General features: G+C 47.5%; 1 protein-coding gene across 1 annotated transcript in view; it reads left to right on the plus strand.

Annotated features, from left to right (window-relative positions):
• LOC121557190 (regulating synaptic membrane exocytosis protein 3-like) overlaps positions 1-22,379 on the plus strand; it is a 123,351-nt gene that overhangs the window by 34,997 nt on the left and 65,975 nt on the right. The window contains exon 2 of the mRNA XM_041871027.2: positions 1,307-1,615. Within this exon, the coding sequence (XP_041726961.2) occupies positions 1,336-1,615 (280 nt within the window). The 5' untranslated portion in view covers positions 1,307-1,335. The remainder of the gene's footprint in view (positions 1-1,306; positions 1,616-22,379) is intronic.

The following is a 22,379-nucleotide window of genomic DNA, read 5'->3' on the forward strand; positions in this document are numbered from 1 at the left end:
TGTTGAAAAACAAATGATAGTCCCACTAAGCGCAAACTAGATGGGATGGCGTATCGCTGCAGAATGCTGTGGTAGCCATGCTGGTTAAGTGTGCCTTGAATTCTAAATAAATCACAGACAGTGTCACCAGCAAAGCACCCCCACACCATAACACCTCCTCCTACATGCTTCACGGTGGGAACCACACATGCGGAGATCATCCGTTCACCTACTGCGTCTCACAAAGATGCGGCGGTTGGAACCAACAATCTCACATTTGGACTCATCAGACCAAAGGACAGATTTCCACCGGTCTAATGTCCATTGCTCGTGTTTCTTGGCCCAAGCAATTCTCTTCTTCTTATTGGTGTCCTTTAGTAGTGGTTTCTTTGCAGCAATTCGACCATGAAGGCCTGATTCACGCAGTCTCCTCTGAACAGTTGATGTTGAGATGTGTCTGTTACTTGAACTCTGTGAAGCATTTATTTGGGCGGTAATCTGAGGTGCAGTTAACTCTAATGAACTTATCCTCTGCAGCAGAGGTAACTCTGGGTCTTCCTTTCCTGTGGCGATCCTCATGAGAGCCAGTTTCATCATAGCGCTTGATGGTTTTTGCGACTGTGCTTGAAGAAACGTTCAAAGTTCTTGAAATTTGTCGCATTGACTGACCTTCATGTCTTAAAGTAATGATGGACTGTCGTTTCTCTTTGCTTATTTGAGCTGTTCTTGCCATAATATGGACTTGGTCTTTTACCAAATAGGGCTATCTTCTGTATACCACCCCTATCTTGTCACAACACAACTGATTGGCTCAAACGCATTAAGAAGGAAAGAAATTCCACAAATTAACTTTTAACAAGGCACACCTGTTAATTGAAATGCATTCCAGGTGACTACCTCATGAAGCTGGTTGAGAGAATGCCAAGATAGTGCAAAGTCATCAAGGCAAAGGGTGGCTACTTGAAGAATCTCAAATATAAAATATATTTTGACTTTTTTAACACTTTTTTGGTTACTACATGATTCCATATGTGTTATTTTCATAGTTTTGATGTCTTTACTATTATTCTACAATGTAGAAAATAGTAAAACATAAAGAAAAACCCTTGAATGAGTAGGTGTGTCCAAACGTTTGACTTGTACTGCATATATATTATAATACATGAGTTTTCCGTTTGGGTCTCCAACCTAATGTGTGTTTATGTGTATGTGTCTGTATATCGGCGGAGTTCGGTACAGCAGAAGACAAACGTCCATCTCATATGGATTAATAAAAGTTATTCTTCTTCTTCTCTAACCCCTCTCTCCTCTCTCTCCCCCCCTCCAGCCTATCTGTCCTCCTCCGGCCCAGCAGCCATGATGCTTAGCAGCTCTGTGGAGGTGCCCAGTCCCGGCCACGGCGGCATGCCCGGTCTCTCCGTGATGAGGGCGGCAGTGGTGGGGAACGTTGTCCGGTCCTCCAGTATCTCGGGAGCCATGTACAGCCTGGAGAAGAGCCCCGGGAGTGGCGGTGGGCCGGGAGAGGTGGGAACGCTGGCCGGAAACAAGAAGAGACGCTCAAGCCTTGGAGCGAAGATGGTGGCCATCGTAGGGCTGTCGCAGTGGAGCAAGAGCACCCTGCAGCTCAATCAGCAAGGTCAGTTTCATGTTGTTGCATTTTATTTGATCGGGTGTTTTTGAGTTGTTGGCGGACATTTTGGATCAGTGGAGCGAAGCCCCTGTTTTACTTTGGTTTCATTTTAATATATTGTTTTTTAGTTGTTAGTAGCCATTTTAGGGCATCCTGTTGCTCAACCAGCAAGGTGTAAGAAATCAAAGTTCATCAAAATACATTATTCTTATGGATGAGGTTGTTGTTCGTACTCGACCTTGGATGATCACTGATCCTCTCTTTCCTTTGCTCACATTTTCTTTCACCTGCCTGGTTAAAAATACTGCTCCATCTCCTTCTTCCTTCCTATGGCCTCGCTCTCCTCTCTCCAGCTTTCTCTTTAGCTTCTCTTTTCGTGGGTAATTCTTGATCCGCTTTTGTCTCTTACTTGTTCCCTCTTTTCTCTGTTCTCACAATTCCTGCTAAGTCCGGCTTTCCTTCTCTTTCTCTCCATCTCTCTATCCTGTAGCTCTCGCCTCCCTTCATTATTTTATCTCTCTTTCCCATCATCTGCTCTCCTCCCTCTCTTCTCCTCCCTCTCCCTCTTCAGAGGTCGAGACAGAAGGTGCGGTAGAGAGAGAGAGTCGAAAACAGCAGGTACGGGACAAGGTAGCACGTCCGGTGAACAGGTCAGGGTTCCCTAGCCGCAGGCAGAACAGTTGAAACTGGAGCAGCAGCACGACCAGGTGGACTGGGGACAGCCAGGAGTCATCAGGACAGGTAGTCCTGAGGCATGATCCTAGGGCTCAGGTCCTACGGGAGTTGAGGGAGAGAGAGAGATAATTAGAGGGAGCATACTAAATTCACACAGGACATCAGATAAGACCCCATGTAACATGAACTATTGCAGCATAGATACTGGAGACTGAGACAGGGGTGGGTCGGGGGACCCTGTGGCCCCTTCCGACGATACCCCCGGACAGGGCCAACCAGGCAGGATATAACCCCACCCACTTTGCCAAAGCACAGCCCCCACACCACTAGAGGGATATCAACTACCCTGAGACAAGGCTGAGTATAGCCCACGAAGATCTCTTCCACCGCACGAGCCCGAGGGGGCGCAAAACCAGACAGGAAGATCAGGCCTGTGACTCCACCCACTCTAGTGACTCCACCCCTCCTAGGGACGGCATGGAAGAGCACTAGTAAGCCCAGTGACTCAGCCCCCGTTATAGGGTGAGAGGCAGAGAATCCCAGTGGAGAGAGGGGAGCCGGCCAGGCAGAGAGCGCAAAGGGCGGTTCGTCGCTTCAGTGCCTTGCCGTTCACCTTCACACCCCTGGGCCAGACTACACTCAACTCATAGGATCTACTGAAGAGATGAGTCTTCAAATCAAATCAAATCAAAATTGTATTTGCCACATGCGCCGAATACAACAGGTGTAGACATTACAGTGAAATGCTTACTTACAAGCCCTTAACCAACAATGCAGTTTTTAAGAAAAATACATAAAAAATATTTAAGTGTTAAGTAAAAAATAGATAAGTAAAAAATAAAAAATAATTAAAGAGCAGCAGTAAAATATAATAACTGTAGGGAGGCTATATATAGGGGGTACCGGTAAAGAGTCAATGTGTGGGGGCACCTGTTAGTCGAGGTAATTGAGGTAATATGTACACTATCGTTCAAAAGTTTGGGGTCACTTAGAAATGTCCTTGTTTTCGAAAGAAAAGCAATTTTTGTTGTCCATTAAAATAACATCAAATTGATCAGAAATACAGTGTAGACATTGTTAATGTTGTAAATGGCTATTTTAGCTGGAAAAGGCTGATTTTTTATGGAATATCTACATAGGCGTGCAGAGGCCCATTATCAGCAAACATCAGTCCTTTGTTCCAATGGCACGTTGTGTTTGCTAATCCAAGTTTATCATTTTAAAAGGCTAATTGATCATTAGAAAACCCTTTTGCAAATATGTTAGCACAGCTGAAAACTGTTGTGTTGATTTAAAGAAGCAATAAAACTGGCCTTCTTGAGACTAGTTGAGTATCTGGAGCATCAGCAATTGTGGGTTCGATTACAGAATCAAAATGGCCAGAAACAAATAACTTTCTTCTGAAACTGGTCAGTCTATTCTTGTTCTGAGAAATGAAGGCTATTCCATGCGAGAAATTGCCAAGAAACTGGAGATCTCGTACAACGCTGTGTACTACTCCCTTCACAGAACAGTACAAACTGGCTCTAACCAGAATAGAAAGAGAAGTGGGAGGCCCCGGTGCACAACTGCGCAAGAGGACAAATACATTAGAGTGTCTAGTTTGAGAAACAGACGCCTCACAGGTCCTCAACTGGCAGCTTCATTAAATAGTACCCGCAAAACACCAGTCTCAACGTCAACAGTGAAGAGGCGACTCCGGGATGCTGACCTAGGCAGAGTTGCAAAGAAAAAGGCATATCTCAGACTAGCCAATGAAAAGAAAAGATTAAGATGGGCAAAAGAACACAGACACTGGACAGAGGAAGGTTGGAAAAAAGTGTTATGGACAGACGATTCAAAGTTTGAGGTGTTCGGATCGCAAAGAAGAACAATTGCGAGACGCAGACCAAATGAAAAGATGCTGGAAGAGTGCTTGATGCCATCTGTCAAGCATGGTGGAGGCAATGTGATGGTCTGGGGGTGCTTTGGTGGTGGTAAAGTGGGAGATTTGTACAGGGTAAAAGGGATCTTGAAGAAGGAAGGCTATCACTCCATTTTGCAACGCCATGCCATACCCTGTGGACGGCACTTGATTGGAGCCAATGTCCTCCTACAACAGGACAATGACCCAAAGCACAGCTCCAAACTATGCAATAACTATTTAGGGAATAAGCAGTCAGCTGGTATTCTGTCTATAATGGAGTGGCCAGCACAGTCACCGGATCTGCAATGCAAATAGTCCGGGTAGCCATGATTAGCTGTTCAGGAGTCTTCAGTAATGACTTAAAGGTCGAGACCGAGTCTGCGTCTCTCACATGAATAGGCAGACCATTCCATAAAAATTGAGCTCTATAGGAGAAAGCCCTGCCTCCAGTTGTTTGCTTAGAAGGGACAATAAGGAGGCCTGCGTCTTGTGACCGTAGCATACATGTAAGTATGTTACAGGATAAAAAATCTTGAGTGTCTCCATTGATCCTAGGTCTTGGCAATTCTGTGCAGACTCAGGACAACTGAGCTTTGGAGAAATATGCAGATTCAAAGAGGAGTCTGTAATTTGCTTTCTAATGATCATGACCTTTTCATCTAAGAAGTTCATGAATTTATCACTGCTGAAGTGAAAGTTATCCTTTCTTGTTGAATGTTGCTTTTTAGTTAGCTTTGTGACAATATCAAAAATAAATTTAGGATTGTTCTTATTCTCCTCAATTAGTTTGGAAAAATAGGATGATCGAGCAGCAGTGAGGGCTCTTCGATATTGCACGGTACTGTCTTTCCAAGCTAGACGGAAGCCTTCCAGTTTGTTGGAGCGCCATTTACGTTCAAATTGTCTGGAAGCTTGCTTCAGGGCTCGGGTATTTTCTGTATACCAGGGAGAACATTTCTTGAGACAAATATTTTTAGTTTTTAGGGGTGCGACTGCATCTAGGGTATTACGCAAGGTTAAATTTAGATCCTCAGTTAGGTGGTTAACCGATTTTTGTACTCCGACGTCCTTGGGTAGGTGGAGGGAGTCTGGAAGGGCATCTAGGATTCTTTGGGTTGTCCGAGAATTTATAGCACAGCTTTTGATGATCCTAGGTTGGGGTCTGAGCAGATTATTTGTTGCGATTGCAAACATAACATGGTCCGATAGTCCAGGATTATGAGGAGAAACATTTAGATCCACAATATTTATTCCACGGGACAAAACTAGATCCAGGGTATGACTGTGGCAATGAATAGGTCCGGAGACATGTTGGACAAAACCCCCTGTGTCGAAGATGGCTCCGAAAGCCTTTTGGAGTGGTTCTGTGGACTTTTCCATGTGAATATTAAAGTCACCAAAAATTTGAATATTATCTGCCATGACTACAAGGTCCGATAGGAATTCAGGGAACTCCATGAGGAACGCTGTATATGCCCCAGGAGGCCTGTAAACAGTAGCTATAAAAAGTGATTGAGTAGGCTGCATAGATTTCATGACTAGAAGCTCAAAAGACGAAAACGCTGTCATTTTTTGGGGGGGTAAATTTAAATTTGCCGCCATAAATCTCCGCCTTTGCGGGATGCGCGGGGGATATGGTCACTAGTGTAACCAGGAGGAGATGCCTCATTTAACACAGTAAATTCATCAGGCTTGAGCCATGTTTCAGTCAGGCCGATCACACCAGATCGACTTCAGTATTCAACGTTTTGTCCAGGTCCCCGGACGTCAGGAGATGCCTTCAATACCTTCCACTAGGGGTAACGTGAGCACGTATTATCATCTAGTAGGCTTGCGGTGTTGTGGATGGGGATAGAGGAACGGCTTAAACCACGCGCTTCGGCTCAGAGGACTGCAGGTTCAATCCCAGTGCTAGGCACTTGTTTTTAGTTTTTCTGTTTGAAGCTTATTCCAAACATTAACCCTTACCTTAACTTGTCGGAATTAATGCCTAAACTTAACAGTCAAGTTTTTATGTTTATCCCCCCCACCCCCCCCCAGACAAACGTTGAATACTGAAGTGAGACCATGAGACCTTGTTGAGCTAGCAGCATTTGTTATGTGTGGAGATGCTAGTTGCTATATCTTCTTGTTCATGCTACCGTACAGTTATGAATATAATTACTGTTCCCTGAAGGAGGGAACACGCCCCAACGGGCCAATGAATGCAGAGCCCGCCCTTGGAAGCCACGCCTTCCTGGCTATAACAAAGGGGCTCACATTTATTTCCTCAATTTAGTTACCGCTCTTCAGCGAGCCCAAACCCCATGATGGCGAGGGGGCGAAAATATGTTATACCCTCGTTCCCTCCTTCAGGGAACAGTAGTTATATTCATAACTTTATGTTCCCTCTCAATCAGTCACTCGGTATAACATACAATGGGGACATACTATCATGCCCCAATCCGGCTCAGAGGGTAACAAACTAGGATGCCCATGGCAGCTCAAGCACACACAGGTTCCACCTCTCTCCCCATCCTGTCTCAGCCCTCTCTCTCCCCATCCTGGATTGTGAGCACAGTGGGTCGCTCTGTACCTTCGTGTCCTGTGGGTTGGCATGGGAGTCACATGCGTGTCTTCGGTGGAGAAGAGAGAACTTGCCCAAATCCCGCTAGGCTGCACTTCCTTGCCCTGGCATCACATCTTCTAGAGAACATCGAGCAAAGAGCCACTGAAGTGTATTCACATGTCGCGCAAACATACGACCCACTGAAGTCTGCTCACATGTCACGTTTACACCTGCTAGTTACTTTTTTTTTTTTTTTTTTTTTTTTACAATACCAGGATTGTGTTTAGTGACTTTGGATAGCAATGCTAAGTTAGTTCCACAGGTAGATGGAGGGAGAGAGGGAGGAGGAAGGGGAGTGGGGGGAGAGAGGGAGGGGGAGGAAGGGTAGTGGGGGGGAGAGAGGGAGGGGAGGAAGGGGAGTGGGGGAGAGAGGGAGGGGGGAGGAAGGGGAGTGGGGGGAGAGAGGGAGGGGGAGGAAGGGGAGTGGGGGAGAGAGGGAGGGGGAGGAAGGGGAGTGGGGGAGAGAGGGAGGGGGAGGAAGGGGAGTGGGGGAGAGAGATTTAAATGGAGATGAGGTGTCAGAGCAACCAACTCTCATGTTAGAATTAGACGTTCATCCATTTTTCTCAAATGTCAAATTTCGAAGTATTTAAGGTTAAGTTCAGGCATTAACTCTGAATTCTTAAGGTTAGGCATTAACTCCGAATGGTTAAGCTAAGGGTTGAGGTTTAGGATAGGCTTAAAATAACAATTTCCAAAACAACTTTATTTCGCTGGATTCAAACTTGCAACGTTGGAATCAGAGGCAGATGCCCATCCACGATCCCCGTCCACAACACCCTAGCAAAACCCAAACTTACTTGAAGGTAACAGGGGACACTGTTGCCCCTAGTGGCCGGTTTCCATGTCATCTCCCGACATCCTCAGACATGGATGGATGTCGAAAACTGATGTGTATCACGGGTGACCTGGCTGGTCAGAAAGCAGTATATTTGGGGAAATGAGAGGGATGATGAAAAAGAGATGGAAAGAGAGGCTTACCTCAACCCTCTGTGACTGAGATAGAAAGAGAGGCTTACCTCAACCCTCTGTGACTGAGATGGAAAGAGAGGCTTACCTCAACCCTCTGTGACTGAGATGGAAAGAGAGGCTTACCTCACCCCTCTGTGACTGAGATAGAAAGAGAGGCTTACCTCAACCCTCTGTGACTGAGATGGAAAGAGAGGCTTACCTCAACCCTCTGTGACTGAGATGGAAAGAGAGGCTTACCTCACCCCTCTGTGACTGAGATGGAAAGAGAGGCTTACCTCACCCCTCTGTGACTGAGATAGAAAGAGAGGCTTACCTCAACCCTCTGTGACTGAGATAGAAAGAGAGGCTTACCTCACTCCTCTGTGACTGAGATGGAAAGAGAGGCTTACCTCAACCCTCTGTGACTGAGATGGAAAGAGAGGCTTACCTCAACCCTCTGTGACTGAGATGGAAAGAGAGGCTTACCTCAACCCTCTGTGACTGAGATGGAAAGAGAGGCTTACCTCAACCCTCTGTGACTGAGATGGAAAGAGAGGCTTACCTCAACCCTCTGTGACTGCCAGCTCTGACACAGTGACCATATGTAACACACACACACAAACACACCTCTACTGTTTTGGGGCAGATGCTCTCTGTTACTTTACCGACGCTCCCTCCTACCTCCCCCTCTCCCCCTTCTCAACCTGCCACTCGTTCCTTGCACTAATTTACTTCCTTATGGTTGGTCTGTAACACGCAGTCATTTATTGTCATGAATCATGTTCTGGAGGCGGCTCTGCTGAGTCGTCACTAGCTGGCACAGCCACAAAGTCATCAGATTTGATTTTAACCTAACCTTAATCACACTGCTAACCCTAATGCCTAACCCTAACCTTCAATTAAGACCAAAAAGCGAACTTTTTTGTGTTCATGAATTGTTACGATTTAGCCAATTTTGACTTTGCAGCTGGCCCATCTAGCGGAAATCACTCAGTTCTGCCTCCAGAGCAAGATTCATGATGATAAACATCAACCTGCCTGTCGCACAACTCTCTCTCTCTCTCTGTCTCCCCCTCTCTCTCTCTCTCTCTCTCTCTCTCTCTCTCTCTCTCTCTCTCTCTCTCTCTCTCTCTCTCTCTCTCTCTCTCTCTCTCTCTCTCTCTCTCTCTCTCTCTCTGTCTCTCTCTCTCTCTCTCTCTGTCTCTGTCTCTGTCTCTCTCTCTCTGTCTCAACCAGCTGGCTCAGGGAGCTGTTGATATCTTCACAAAAGGGAGTTTTCATGTTCCCCTGGTCTCTTTAACGAAGAGATCAAGAAGGAGGGAGGAAGGGTCTAAATTTAGATGTTCTCAACTGCCAGAGGAACACTTTGCCCCTGGAACAAAATCACAGCATCATCCTCCACTTTTCTCTCCCGCCCTCCTCCTCTCCTGCTTTCTTTCCCCGTTGCTGCCTCATCTCTCTGTCTGCTCCTATTTAGTAGGAGGCCTATGTGGATGGACAGACAGACAGACAGACACAAACGGACAAACAGACAAACACAACCCACTTCCAATCTTCTCCATCATGTTTCATTAGTGAGGCCATTTTGTTAAAGCTCTGTGGTATTTCTCTCTTGGCCAGGCTGTCTCCAGGTGTGTCATTATTGAGAAACCAATCCGGGTGAGCGTTGCTGTACAGGTTCCCAGTGACAGATCCATTGATTGGTTGATGGGGTGGGTCAGACCAGGTATCACCCGGGTGCTGTTTCCCTGATTCGCTCGATCACCTAATAACCAATCAGCCGCCAGTTGAACTGTTACCCGGAGACAGAGGGAAGAGAAGGAAGGAGAGCGAGAGTGTGAGAGAGAGGGAGAAAGGGATAGATGGAGGGGAGGGAGAGGAAACAGGGTAGAGGTCACAGGGTAGCGGTCACAGGGGAGAGTTCATAAAGGAGAGGTCACAGGGGAGAGAGATGTCACAGGGGAGAGAGAGGTCACAGGGGAGAGAGTAAGTATGTCAGCGTCTCAACACTATTACTGGCCTCAGTGTTGTCCAATCTCTGTTTGTCTGTTTTTATTCAGGCTATTTGCTGCAATTTTTCACCCAATTGAAACTGTTGTATGAGGACATCTGATAGAGTTAGATTTGTTGCATCTCCCATTGAAGTGAATCACTCCCTATTCTGAAGTGGTTAGTTAGAGAGAAACAGCTTGATTTGAAAGATTAAAAATGTTCCTATTACTTTGTGGCTCAGTGGCTTTGAACATTGTTTTTCTCCAGATGAGGTGAGATAGATAGAGAAGACGTTCACATTTGGATCTTAAGTTGATCACTCTGAGCTTTATGATTTACATAAATTCACTGAAAACCCGCACTAACACACGGTTATATGAACAGTATTGCACTTTTCATGTAGCCTAATTTTGGCCAGCTAATAGCCTAACCACCGATCAAGCAACATTATGGACTAAATGTTCAAATCCTGTTGCTGCAGGATAATGTTGCTGAGACAATATGGTCAAATTAAAATCTAACACCTGTAGACATCTGAGTCTTAAAATACCCCCCCTATAAATCCTATAAATCTACCCTAATCCTCACTAATCATGGAACTGTTTTCCGAGTTCCGAGTTTTCAGTTGTTTTGAACACGGCGATTAGTCTCAGCGGAGGGAGGGAGAGAGCAGCAGAGGGTCCGCCTCTTACTGTCCCTGCTCTCTAATGATTCTAACATAATTGTTATTATATATGGTGAAGTGGAAATGTCTAGGAGCAACAACGGCTCAGCTGCGAAGTGGTAGGCCACACAAGCTCACAGAATGGGACCGCCGAGTGCTGAAGCGCGTAGCGCGTAAAAATCGTTTGTCCTCGGTTGCAACACTCACTACTGAGTTCCAAACTGCCTCTGGAAGCAACATCAGCACAATAACTGTTCGTCGGGAGCTTCATGAAATGGGTTTCCATGGCCGAGCAGCCGCACACAAGCCTAAAATCACCATGCTCAATGCCAAGCGTCGGCTGGGGTGGTGTAAAGCTCGCCGCCATTGGACTCTGGAGCAGTGGAAACGCGTTCTCTGGAGTGATGAATCACGCTTCACCATCTGGCAATCCGACGGACGAATCTGGGTTTGGTGGATGCCAGGAGAATGCTACCTGCCCAACTGTAAAGTTTGGTGGAGGAGGAATAATGGTCTGGGGCTGTTTTTCATGGTTCGGGCCCCTTAGTTCCAGTGAAGGGAAATCTTAACGCGATAGCATGCAATGACATTCTAGACAATTCTTTGCTTCAAACTTTGTGGCAACAGTTTGGAGAAGGTCCTTTCCTGTTTCAGCATGACAATGTCCTCGTGCACAAATTGAGGTCCATACGAGAAATGGTTTGTCGAGATCGGTGTGGAAGAACTTGACTGGCCTGCACAGAGCTCAACCCCATCGAACACATTTGGGATTTATATTTACATTTTATTCATTTAGCAGACGCTCTTATCCAGAGCGACTTACAGGAGCAATTAGGGTTAAGTGCCTTGCTCAAGGGCACATCGACAGATTTTTCACCTAGTCGGCTCGGGGATTAGAACCAGCGACCTTTCGGTGACTGGCACAACGCTCTTAACCACTAAGCTACCTGCCGCCCCCGGGATGAATTGAAACAAAATCAGTTCCCGACCTCACTAACGCTCTTGTGGCTGAATGGAAGCAAGTCCCCGCAGCAATGTTCCAACATCTAGTGGAAAGCCTTCCCAGAAGAGTGGAGGCTGTTATAGCAGCGAAAGGGGGGGACCATGATTCCATGATTTTGGAATGAGATGTTCGACAAGCAGGTGTCCACATACTTTTGGTCATGTAGTGTATTTAACATGATACAAATTGTAAAATAAAATGGAGAAATATAATTAAAACATTCTAAAGCTCATACATCAACTCAGCAGGTTCAGCCCTACAGAAGCCTATTGCTTGGGTCTCTAAATTTAATCCATGCAAATTATGAGGGCGCACAATTAAAATTCCGAATAGCAGCACAGCTATTTATAGCTTCTTCACTGTAGAAAAGGGGCAGAAATACATGTCATGTTGATATGATTTTCAGTTTGCTTCCATATTTGTATTTGTATTTATTATGGGCTCCCCATTAGCTGTTGCCAAGGCAGCAGCTACTCTTCCTGGTGTCCAGGAAAATTAAGGCAGTTCATACAAGCGGCAGGTAGCTTAGTGGTTAAGAGCGTTGTGCCAGTCACCGAAAGGTCGCTGGTTCTAATCCCCGAGCCGACTAGGTGAAATATCTGTTGATGTGCCCTTGAGCAAGGCACTTAACCCTAATTGCTCCTGTAAGTCGCTCTGGATAAGAGTGTCTACTAAATGACTTTAGGGGTTCTTCAAATTGAAACTGTAGGGGAACCCCTATAAATTATTTGATGAACCCTTTTAAAAGGGTTCTTCAAATAACCCCTTTTAATGGATCCTCAAATAACCTTTTGAATAACATTTTTGAACTACCCCCCTCCCCTATTATTATTAATAAGAATAAGAATAATGCGTATTACAATAACACAATATTTTAGTGGTCAGTGTTTATTAGTGTCACAGTTCCCTCAGCCAGAACCCAGAAGCAGACCAGGACAAGGAGAGTTGAACGAAGGTGAGGGTTTATTTAGATACAACCAAAGGTGCAGAATAATCCAGGGACAGAGCGGGCGGCGTGGATGAGTAGTTGGGGGTGCAGCACAAGGTCCAGTGATGGCTCGGCAGCCGCCGACCATCAGGCAGAGGTGGGGTGAAGGTTCCGGACGTGTGACTGCAGGTGGAACAAAAACGGAGGTAAGGGGACACAAAAACTCAACAAAGTACAAAACAACAAAACTCACGCAAGAAACTCTAAACTGATACACAGAACACCTACTGTTCATGGCTAACGATCCGGCAGGAACTGGAGGTTTGGCCAGAACCTAAAAAGGGTGATGATGAGGGCCAGGTGTGCAGATTGCTGACGGGATGCAGGTGCGGAAAACCAGAGAGCTCCCCGGAGCGTTCCCGAACCCTCGGGAAACAGGAGACTACGAACCCAAAACACTGGTCACCAGACAGGACCCGACTCAGACTGCCGGGATCGTTACAGTACCCCCTCCGACGAACGCCCCGGGCGGACCTCCCGAGCGCCAGGATGGAGGCGGTAGAAATCCCTGATGAGGTCAGCATCTAGGACCTGTCGCCGCGGAATCCAACTCCTCTCTTCAGGACCATACCCCTCCCAGTCCACGAGATACTGGAAACCCCGGCCCCGCCGTCTGGAATCCATGATGCGACGCACCGTGTAGGCAGGACCACCTCCGATCATCCGAGGAGGAGGAGGAGGAGGCGGAGGAGGCAACAGAGGACTGAGGAAGACAGGCTTGAGGCAGGAGACATGAAAGGTGGGATGGACTCTGAGCGTCCTCGGTAGTTTGAGTCGAACTGCCACCGGATTGATCACCTTCTCCACCACAAACGGACCAATGAACTTCGGTAACAACTTCCTAGACTCAGTCCGTAACGGAAGATCCCGTGTGGCCAACCAAACCCTATCTCCGATGGTATAGGTGGGAGCGGGGATCCGGCGACGATTCGCCTGGAGCTGATACCGATCCGAACCTCTAAGGAGTGCCTTTTCTGGCCCGATGCCAGGTCCGGTGGCAACGACGAATGTGAGCCTGAACAGAAGGCACTGATAGCTCCCTCTCCTGAGAAGGGAACAGGGGAGGTTGGTAGCCATACAGGCACTGGAAGGGGAGACATCCCAGTGGCAGATGTAGGGGAGAGTATTGTGGGCATACTCAACCCAAGGCAACTGAGAGGCCCAGGAGGTGGGGTTGGAAGAGACCAGACAGCGTAGCGTGGATTCCATCTTCTGGTTGGCTCTCTCCGCCTGACCATTGGATTGGGGATGAAAACCAGATGTGAGACTGACTGTAGCTCCAATGGCCAAACAGAAGGACTTCCAGACAGCAGAGGTAAACCGAGGGCCACGGTCGGAAACGATATCACTGGGCAAACCGTGGACCCTGAAAACCTCCCCTAACCAGGATCTCGGACGTCTCCGAGGCAGAGGGAAGCTTGGCAATAGGCACAAAGTGGGCGAACTTGCTGAATCTGTCCACGATAGTCAGAACGACCGTGTTCCCCTCAGAAGCGGGCAACCCCGTGACGAAGTCCAGGGCCAGATGCGACCATGGACGCCGGGGAATAGGAAGGGGGTGAAGTAGTCCAGAGCTGGGCCGATTGGTACTCTTATTCTGCGCACACACTGGACAGGCAGCAACAAAACCCCGAGTATCTCGGCCATGGCAGGCCACCAAAAACATCTGCGAAGAAACGCCATTGTCCGAGCCACGCCAGGGTGACAAGCCATCTTGCTGGCGTGGGACCATTTGAGGACAGCAGGACGAACCGACTCAGGCACAAACAACCGACCGGGTGGACCGTTACCGGGACCGGGCTGAGTCCGAGGGGCCGCCAGCACCTCCTCCTCAATCTTCCACATCACTGCTCCCACGACGCAGTTCCGGGGGAGAATAGTCTCGGTCTTGGACCCACTCTCCTCCGTCTTGGAGAACATCCGGGGACAAGGCGTCCGCCTTGCCGTTCTTAGATCCAGGTCGGAACGTCAGGGCAAACTTGAATCGTCCGAAAAACAACGCCCACCTGGCCTGACGGGAGTTGAGACGTTTAGCCGATTGCACGTAAGCAAGATTCTTGTGGTCAGTCCAGACAATAAACGGTTGCTCCGCCCCCTCCAACCAGTGGCGCCACTCCTCCAAGGCAAGTTTCACCGCGAGAAGCTCCCCGGTTACCCACATCGTAATTCCTCTCTGCAGGCGAAAGGCGACGAGAGTAGTAGGCGCAGGGATGGAGTTTACTGTCCGTGGAGCATCGCTGCGACAGGATGGCGCCAACTCCCACATCAGACGCGTCCACTTCAACGACGAACTGACGGGCCGTGTCCGGTTGAGAGAGAATCGGTGCGTTGGTGAATCGCCTCTTCAAATCCAGAAACGCTCGATCCGCCTCCGGATTCCACTTGAAGGTCCTGATACTGGAAGTCAAGGCAGTTAATGGAGCGGCCACACGGCTGTAATCCCGGATGAATCTGCGGTAGAAATTCGCAAACCCCAAAAATCTCTGGAGTTGCAATCTCGTACCGGGCTGGGCCCATTCAGAACCGCTCTAACCTTCTCCTGATCCATCCTAATCTCACCCCTGGAGATGATGTACCGAGAAAGGATGTAGTGTGGGCGTGAAACTCGCACTTCTCGGCCTTCACGAACAGGCGATTCTCCAACAATCGCTGCAGAACCTGCCGGACATGCTGGACGTGGTCGGAAGGTTCCTTCGAGAAGATCAGAATGTCATCCAGGTAAACAAACACGAAGAGACCGATCATATCTCTCAGGGACGTCGTTCACCATACTCTGGAATACCGCTGGAGCATTGGTCAGTCCAAACGGCATCACCTGATACTCGAAGTGACCCATCGGGTGTATTGAAACCCGTCAACCACTCGTCCCCCTCTCTGATCCGGACCAGGTGATACGCATTGCGTAGGTCTAGCTTGGTGAACACCGTAGCACCCTGTAAGGAGTCGAAGGCAGAACTCATCAAGGGCAGGGGATACTTGTTCTTGACCGTGATGTCATTCAACCCCCGATAATCAATACACGGTCGAAGAGAGCCATCCTTCTTTCCCACAAAGAAGAATCCTGCCCCAGGGGGTGATGACGAGGGACGAACGAGACCAGCAGCTAGGGACTCCTTGATGTAGGTCTCCAACGCCTCACGTTCAGGTCGGGAGATACTGTATAACCTTCCCTTGGGGTAGACAGCTCCAGGAACCAGGTTGATGGCACAATCATATGGTCGGTGGGGAGGAAGTGACAGAGCCTTCTGCTTACTGAAAACTTCCCCCAAATCGTGATATGTCTCGGGAACCAGGGACAAATCTGGGGGTTTAGCCTCAATCACCTGACTGGGAACCGAATGGGGGCAGGCAGTCTTGAGACAGTTAGCATGACAATCAAGGCTCCAACTTCGTTACCTTGCCCGTCACCCAATCGAACGTGGGATTGTGTTCCTTCAGCCAGGGGTATCCAAGGACCAGAGGAACATGGGAAGACGGCAGAATGAAAAAATGAAATCATCTCAGAATGATTCCCCGACAACCGCATCTTAACCGGTTCAGTCCTCATCGTGATACGTGCCAGACTACTGCCGTTCAGAGTGGTACGCTTCAATGGCTTCCAGCAATTGCTCCTTGGAAAGCCCCAGCTGTTCCACCAACTTCGGCATCAAGAAAGCTTCCATCGGCACCTGAATCGATAAAAGCGTTAAGCGCTAAGCTCTGATTCCTGTTCACAAGGGTAGCCGGGAAGCGGGGTCTGACAGAGGTACTGAGAGGTTGAAACTGGCTCGCTAAAAGTCCTCCCAACTTTAGCGAGCCGGGCAGTTTGACGACCGCCGGGAACAAGTGGAGATGTACTGTCCCGAGCGACCACAGTAGAGGCAGCAGTTGGTCTTACGTCTATGTTGGCGCTCCTCCTTGGTTAACCCGTGCCGCCCCACTTGCATGGGTTCAGAATCGGGAGAGAGGTCCTCTCCACTAATCCTTAGTGGTGGAGAATGATCGACGTGTTCTGGTCCACCACCCGACCCGACTGGGAACTGAGAAGCTGATCGATTGGACGGACCCCATTGCTTCTCCCTCCTTCGCTCTCGGACTCGATTATCCACCCGAATAGACAAGGCTACCAAGCTGTCCAGGTCACTAGGCTCCGGATAGGAGATCAACTCATCCTTGAGCTGCTCCGACAGGCCCTGGTAAAAGACCGCTTGCAAAGACTCCTCGTTCCATCCACTCTCCACAGCCAACGTCTTGAACTCGATCACGAAGTCGGCCACGCTGCGAGTTCCTTGGTGAAGAGAAAACAGACGCCTAGCTGCGTCCCTCCCTCGGACGGAATGGTCGAAGAGCTTCCTCATCTCGGCCGTGAACCCCTGGTATGAAGCCATGCAGGGATCCTGTCGTTCCCAAACGGCTGAAGCCCACTCCAGCGCTCGACCACGCAGCAACTCAATCAAAAAGGCTATCCTAGCCTTGTCAGTGGCATAAGAGTAGGGCTGTAGATCGAACACTAATCCACACTGCATAAGGAAGGAACGGCATCTTCCCAGCTCCCCTCATACTTATCCGGCGTCGGAACCTTGGGCTCACGGAGGGACACAACTTCAGAAGCGGCAGGCGAGATGGGTGAAACCGGTAGTGGGTCCTCCATCGACACTGGCGTTGGTTCTGGACCTCCGTCAGGCCGGTAGAAAGGTTCCGAACTGACAAGCGCGATCTCCTGTAGTACCATGCTATGCTGGCCCAACATCTTCTCCTGCTGGGTAATGGCATGGCGAACAGAGTCCAGGTCCGCTGGGTTCATATTTGGCCGGATCGTTCTGTCACAGTTCCCTCAGCCAGAACCCAGAAGCAGACCAGGACAAGGAGAGTTGAACGAAGGTGAGGGTTTATTTAGATACAACCAAAGGTGCAGAATAATCCAGGGACAGAGCGGGCGGGCGTGGATGAGTAGTTGGGGGTGCAGCACAAGGTCCAGTGATGGCTCGGCAGCCGCCGACCATCAGGCAGAGGTGGGGTGAAGGTTCGGACGTGTGACTGCAGGTGGAACAAAAACGGAGGTAAGGACACAAAAACTCAACAAAGTACAAAACAACAAAACTCACGCAAGAAACTCTAAACTGATACACAGAACACCTACTGTTCATGGCTAACGATCCGGCAGGAACTGGAGGTTTGGCCAGAACCTAAAAAGGGTGATGATGAGGGCCAGGTGTGCAGATTGCTGACGGGATGCAGGTGCGGAAAACCAGAGAGCTCCCCGGAGCGTTCCCGAACCCTCGGGAAACAGGAGACTACGAACCCAAAACACTGGTCACCAGACAGGACCCGACTCAGACTGCCGGGATCGTTACAATTAGGATTTTAGTGGCAAAGCAGAATAAAAAATATGAGGTAAACTCCCAGCAGAGCCCCAAGTCCAGTGGGTATATCCTCTGGTGTGTTGATGTTCTTCATATCCATAGCCAGAATGATTTTGCAGTGCATGGTGATCGAACATGTTTCCTGTTATATTCATCAGAGGGTGTAGGGAGGGTGAAGTCTGTGAATCCACTTTTTTATTAATTTTTTTATTATACAGATGTTTAACAAAGTATGCACAGGACAGTATTCATTCCTTGGTTTTTGTGGTGAATGTGAATGAAAAAAACTGTTTTGATAATGGTTTTCATGCACATACCTTGTCCATAATGTAGAGGTCTATGGGATATTCACTGAAGAGGTAAGGGAGGAGGATGGTACCTGTGATCTGCATAACATACCAATACCAACTGACATACCTTTGTATGCCTCCTCGTCTGTATACCTACAGACACAGACACAAAAGTGAGCAGTTCAGTCATCTGCACCCAATACAGCTAGCCTTCAACATATTCTTATAGCCTACATATTCTTATCACTTTGCTGATTTGATATCCGTTGAATTGTGTCCATTTTCTGTTTTAGAAAGAGTTGCGCAAATAGAAAAAGACAGATGTTATCATCATAAAACAATATCAATTTAGATCATACAAGGGACCTTAAATTGAGGAGATCTTTACATTTTTCAGTTAAGTGTCTGCACCTGCTGTCGTTTTCAAATTCAAATCCAAATGTTTCAGTTGGGCAGTTAGGTTCCTGCCAGAACCCCCACCCACTAAGGAGGTTCTTCGATGGACACCACCTCCTATGGGGTTCTTGGAAGAACCTTTTGGGGGCAATTTTCAGTGCCAAGAACCTGAAGGTTCTTCGAAGAACTTTGAGGATCTTAGAAGAACCCTTGTTGAACCCCTAATTTTTAGAGTGTAAAACAATTGCTATGTGTATTTACAATCCCCTTTCTCCAAACGGATTACTCATCTAGCTAGCTCTTATCAATAGCTCTTATCAAGTTGTAAATTACATGGAGAATGGTGTTATTTATATCGGGAAAAAATAAAGTAGATGCTTTTCCCACTTGGAACCGGCAGATTCGATAGACCTTATTCATGGTTTGTGATGGAATTATGAGGGAATTATGATGGAATTATGAAGGAATTATGAGGGAATTATGTCAAGGTCAGAATAGGGCATATCTGTAGTAATATCTTAGATCCACCCCGGAACGAATAGCTGGTGAATAGCAATTTTCTCATGTTTAAGTTCAAGGTCAGAATACGCATACAGAGAAAAGTGCCTATAAAGGGAAATACGTTCCATTTCCACGTGCTTAACTAGGGTCGGAATCGGCCACTTAGGAGGGAAGCCAGGTCACCCGTGATACAAGTCAGTATTCGACGTCCTTGATGTGGAATCTGTCCACAAGGGGGCAGTTATGCTAGGGTGTTTTGGACGGGGATGATGGATAAGCGTAAGCATCTGACTCTGATTTTCAAAGGTTGCACGTTCGAATCCAGCGTTCGAAAATCGTTTTTTTTTTGACATTTTAGTTTTAAGCCTATCCCAAACCTTAACCCTTACCTTAACCATTTGCAGTTAATGCCTAACCTTAACCCTTACCTTAACCATTTGCAGTTAATGCCTAACCTTAACCCTTACCTTAACCATTTGGAGTTAATGCCTAACCTTAACCCTTACCTTAACCATTTGGAGTTAATGCCTAACCCTTACCTTAACCATTTGGAGTTAATGCCTAACCTTAACCCTTACCTTAACCATTTGGAGTTAATGCCTAACCCTTACCTTAACCATTTGGAGTTAATGCCTAACCTTAACCCTTACCTTAACCATTTGGAGTTAATGCCTAACCCTTACCTTAACCATTTGGAGTTAATGCCTAACCTTAACCCTTACCTTAACCATTTGGAGTTAATGCCTAACCCTTACCTTAACCATTTGGAGTTAATGCCTAACCTTAACCCTTACCTTAACCATTTGGAGTTAATGCCTAACCCTTACCTTAACCATTTGGAGTTAATGCCTAACCTTAACCCTTACCTTAACCATTTGGAGTTAATGCCTAACCCTTACCGTAACCATTTGGAGTTAATGCCTAACCTTAACCCTTACCTTAACCATTTGGAGTTAATGCCTAACCCTTACCTTAACCATTTTGAGTTAATGCCTAACCCTTACCTTAACCATTTGGAGTTAATGCCTAACCTTAACCCTTACCTTAACCATTTGGAGTTAATGCCTAACCCTTACCTTAACCATTTGGAGTTAATGCCTAACCTTAACCCTTACCTTAACCATTTGGAGTTAATGCCTAACCTTAACCCTTACCTTAACCATTTGGAGTTAATGCCTAACCCTTACCTTAACCATTTGGAGTTAATGCCTAACCTTAACCCTTACCTTAACCATTTGGAGTTAATGCCTAACCCTTACCGTAACCATTTGGAGTTAATGCCTAACCTTAACCCTTACCTTAACCATTTGGAGTTAATGCCTAACCCTTACCTTAACCATTTGGAGTTAATGCCTAACCCTTACCTTAACCATTTGGAGTTAATGCCTAACCTTAACCCTTACCTTAACCATTTGGAGTTAATGCCTAACCCTTACCTTAACCATTTGGAGTTAATGCCTAACCTTAACCATTACCTTAACCATTTGGAGTTAATGCCTAACCCTTACCTTAACCATTTGGAGTTAATGCCTAACCCTTACCTTAACCATTTGGAGTTAATGCCTAACCTTAACCCTTACCTTAACCATTTGGAGTTAATGCCTAACCCTTACCTTAACCATTTGGAGTTAATGCCTAACCCTTACCTTAACCATTTGGAGTTAATGCCTAACCCTTACCTTAACCATTTGGAGTTAATGCCTAACCTTAACCTTAATCACTTTGGAATTGTACGTTTATAACAACTTTGAAATGTTACGTTTGAGAAACATGGATGATCGTCTAATTCTGACATGAGACTGTGAGAGCTAGTTGAGGAGCGAGAGGCACACACACACCAGACACAGACACACACACAGACACACACCACACACAGACACACACACACACACACACACACACACACACAGACACACCACACACACACACACACACCACACACACACACACACAGACACACACACCACACACAGACACACACCACACACAGACAAACACACACACACACACACACACACACACACACACACACACACACACACAGACACACCACACACACACACACACACCACACACACACACACAGACACACACACCACACACAGACACACACACAGACACACACACCACACACAGACACACCACACACAGACACACACACACACCACACACACACCACACACACACCACACACAGACACACACACCACACACAGACACACACAGACCACACACAGACACACACACCACACACAGACACACACACAGACACACACACCACACACAGACACACACACCACACACATACACACACACACACACCAAACACACACACACACAGACACACACACCACACACCACACACAGACACATACAACACACACAGACACACACACCACACACACACAGACACACACACCACACACAGACACACCACACACAGACACACACACAGACACACACACAGACACACACACCACACACAGACACACACACCACACAGACACACACACATACACACACACCACACACAGACACACACCACACACACACAGACACACACACAGACACACACACAGACACACACACCACACACAGACACACCACACACAGACACACACACAGACACACACACCACACACAGACACACACACAGACACACACACAGACACAGACACACACACACCACACACACAGACACACACACACACAGACACACACACCACACACACACACCACACACAGACACACACACAGACACACACACAGACACACACACCACACACACAGACACACACACAGACACACACACCACACACACACACCACACACAGACACACACACAGACACACACACAGACACACACACAGACACACACACCACACACAGACACACCACACACAGACACACACACAGACACACACACAGACACACACACACCACACACAGACACACCACACACAGACACACACACAGACACACACACAGACACACACACAGACACACACACCACACACAGACACACCACACACAGACACACACACAGACACACACACAGACAACCACACCACACACAGACACACACAGACCACACACAGACACACACACCACACAAAGACACACACACAGACACACACACCACACACAGACACACACACACACACACCACACACACATACACACAGACACACACACCACACACACACCACACACACACACACAGACACACACACAGACACACACACAGACACACACACCACACACAGACACACCACACACAGACACACACACAGACACACACACCACACACACCACACACACACAGACACACACACCACACACAGACACACACACCACACAGACACACACACACACAGACACACACACCACACACAGACACACACACCACACACACACAGACACACACACAGACACACACACAGACAAACACACCA

Source organism: Coregonus clupeaformis, chromosome 24 (assembly GCF_020615455.1).
Source record: "Coregonus clupeaformis isolate EN_2021a chromosome 24, ASM2061545v1, whole genome shotgun sequence".
Taxonomy (NCBI): Eukaryota; Metazoa; Chordata; class Actinopteri; order Salmoniformes; family Salmonidae; genus Coregonus; species Coregonus clupeaformis.